The 2,500-nt window shown below is 60.3% G+C and overlaps 1 protein-coding gene across 4 annotated transcripts in view; it reads right to left on the bottom strand.

Annotated features, from left to right (window-relative positions):
• The window catches only part of lrp6 (low density lipoprotein receptor-related protein 6), an 18,737-nt gene that overhangs the window by 4,276 nt on the left and 11,961 nt on the right, over positions 1 to 2,500 (bottom strand). For 2 of the 4 annotated variants that reach the window (XM_079235998.1, XM_079236001.1), the window contains one exon: positions 666 to 791. The exons of 1 other annotated variant lie outside the window; for it this stretch is intronic. In XM_079235998.1, coding sequence (XP_079092124.1) covers positions 666 to 791 — 126 coding nt within the window. Of the gene's footprint in view, positions 1 to 660; positions 792 to 2,500 lie in introns of all 4 variants that reach the window. One more of the 4 variants, XM_079235999.1, reaches the window with a different exon arrangement.

The raw sequence follows: 2,500 nt of genomic DNA, 5'->3' as shown, positions 1-2,500 counted from the left end.
GGCGTCAGACTGGGACCAGGGACACCAGTGAAACCAGTAAAGACCAGGGGCGTCAGACTGGGACCAGGGACACCAGTGAAACCAGTAAAGACCAGGGGCGTCAGACTGGGACCAGGGACACCAGTGAAACCAGTAAAGACCAGGGGCATCAGACTAGGACCAGGGAAACCAGTGAAACCAGTAAAGACCAGTGAAACCAGTAAAGACCAGTGGCGTCAGACTGGGACCAGGGAAACCAGTGAAACCAGGGGCGTCAGACTGGGACCAGGGAAACCAGTGAAACCAGTAAAGACCAGGGGGCGTCAGACTGGGACCAGGGAAACCAGTGAAACCTTGGGCGTCAAACTGGGACCAGGGAAACCAAGGAAACCAGTGAAACCAGTAAAGACCAGGGGGCGTCAGACTGGGACCAGGGAAACCAGTGAAACCAGGGGCGTCAGACTGGGACCAGGGAAACCAGTGAAACCAGTAAAGACCAGGGGGCGTCAGACTGGGACCAGGGAAACCAGTGAAACCTTGGGCGTCAAACTGGGACCAGGGAAACCAAGGAAACCAGTGAAACCAGTAAAGACCAGGGGGCGTCAGACTGGGACCAGGGAAATCAGTGAAACCAGGGGCGTCAGACTGGGACCAGGGAAACCAGGGAAACCAGTGAGCGGCCTCACCTCCACAGGACAGCTCGTCCTGCAGCAGCACCAGGTGGACGGGACACGAGCAGCGGGTCGTCCCGTCTCCTTTCACGATGCAGATGTGGGAACAGCCGCCGTTGTCCCACGTACACGGATGTTTACCTGCAGGGACAGAGAGGACAGTGAGGACAGTGACAGAAGACAGAGACGACAGAGGGGACGGGGACAGAGACGACAGAGGGGACGGGGACAGAGACGACAGAGGGGACGGGGACAGAGACGACAGAGGGGACGGGGACAGAGACGACAGAGGGGACGGGGACAGAGACGACAGAGGGGACGGGGACAGAGACGACAGGGACAGAGACGACAGAGGGGACGGGGACAGAGACGACAGAGGGGACAGGGACAGGGACGGACGGGGACGGGGACAGAGGAGACAGAGGGGACGGGGACAGAGGGGACGGGGACATAGGGGACGGGGACATAGGGGACAGAGTACTCTCTCCCGTCTCCCCCCCCACTCACTGTGCTCCCTCATGTCTCCCCCCCCACTCACTGTGCTCCCTCATGTCTCCCCCTACTCACTGTACTCCCTCATGTCTCCCCCTACTCACTGTACTCCCTCATGTCTCCCCCCCCACTCACTGTGCTCCCTCATGTCTCCCCCCCCACTCACTGTACTCCCTCATGTCTCCCCCTACTCACTGTACTCCCTCATGTCTCCCCCCCCACTCACTGTGCTCCCTCATGTCTCCCCCCCCCACTCACTGTACTCCCTCATGTCTCCCCCCCCACTCACTGTGCTCCCTCATGTCTCCCCCCCCACTCACTGTACTCCCTCATGTCTCCCCCCACTCACTGTACTCCCTCATGTCTCCCCCCCCACTCACTGTACTCCCTCATGTCTCCCCCCCCACTCACTGTGCTCCCTCATGTCTCCCCCCCCACTCACTGTACTCCCTCATGTCTCCCCCCCCACTCACTGTACTCCCTTATGTCTCCCCCCCACTCACTGTACTCCCTCATGTCTCCCCCCACTCACTGTACTCCCTCATGTCTCCCCCCCACTCACTGTGCTCCCTCATGTCTCCCCCCACTCACTGTACTCCCTCATGTCTCCCCCCTACTCACTGTGCTCCCTCATGTCTCCCCCCACTCACTGTACTCCCTCATGTCTCCCCCCACTCACTGTACTCCCTCATGTCTCCCCCCCACTCACTGTGCTCCCTCATGTCTCCCCCCACTCACTGTACTCCCTCATGTCTCCCCCCTACTCACTGTGCTCCCTCATGTCTCCCCCCACTCACTGTGCTCCCTCATGTCTCCCCCCACTCACTGTACTCCCTCATGTCTCCCCCCACTCACTGTGCTCCCTCATGTCTCCCCCCCTACTCACTGTGCTCCCTCATGTCTCCCCCCCCCACTCACTGTGCTCCCTCATGTCTCCCCCCACTCACTGTACTCCCTCATGTCTCCCCCCACTCACTGTACTCCCTCATGTCTCCCCCCACTCACTGTACTCCCTCATGTCTCCCCCCCTACTCACTGTACTCCCTCATGTCTCCCCCCACTCACTGTACTCCCTCATGTCTCCCCCCACTCACTGTACTCCCTCATGTCTCCCCCCACTCACTGTACTCCCTCATGTCTCCCCCCCCACTCACTGTGCTCCCTCATGTCTCCCCCCACTCACTGTACTCCCTCATGTCTCCCCCCCCACTCACTGTACTCCCTCATGTCTCCCCCCCCACTCACTGTACTCCCTCATGTCTCCCCCCCCACTCACTGTGCTCCCTCATGTCTCCCCCCACTCACTGTACTCCCTCATGTCTCCCCCCACTCACTGTACTCCCTCATGTCTCCCCCCA

The sequence above is a fragment of the Taurulus bubalis genome, assembly GCF_910589615.1.
Source record: "Taurulus bubalis genome assembly, chromosome: 20".
In the NCBI taxonomy this organism is placed as follows: domain Eukaryota; kingdom Metazoa; phylum Chordata; class Actinopteri; order Perciformes; family Cottidae; genus Taurulus; species Taurulus bubalis.
The sequence above is the reverse complement of the archived record's forward strand: the minus strand, read 5'-3'. Positions and strand labels throughout refer to the sequence as shown.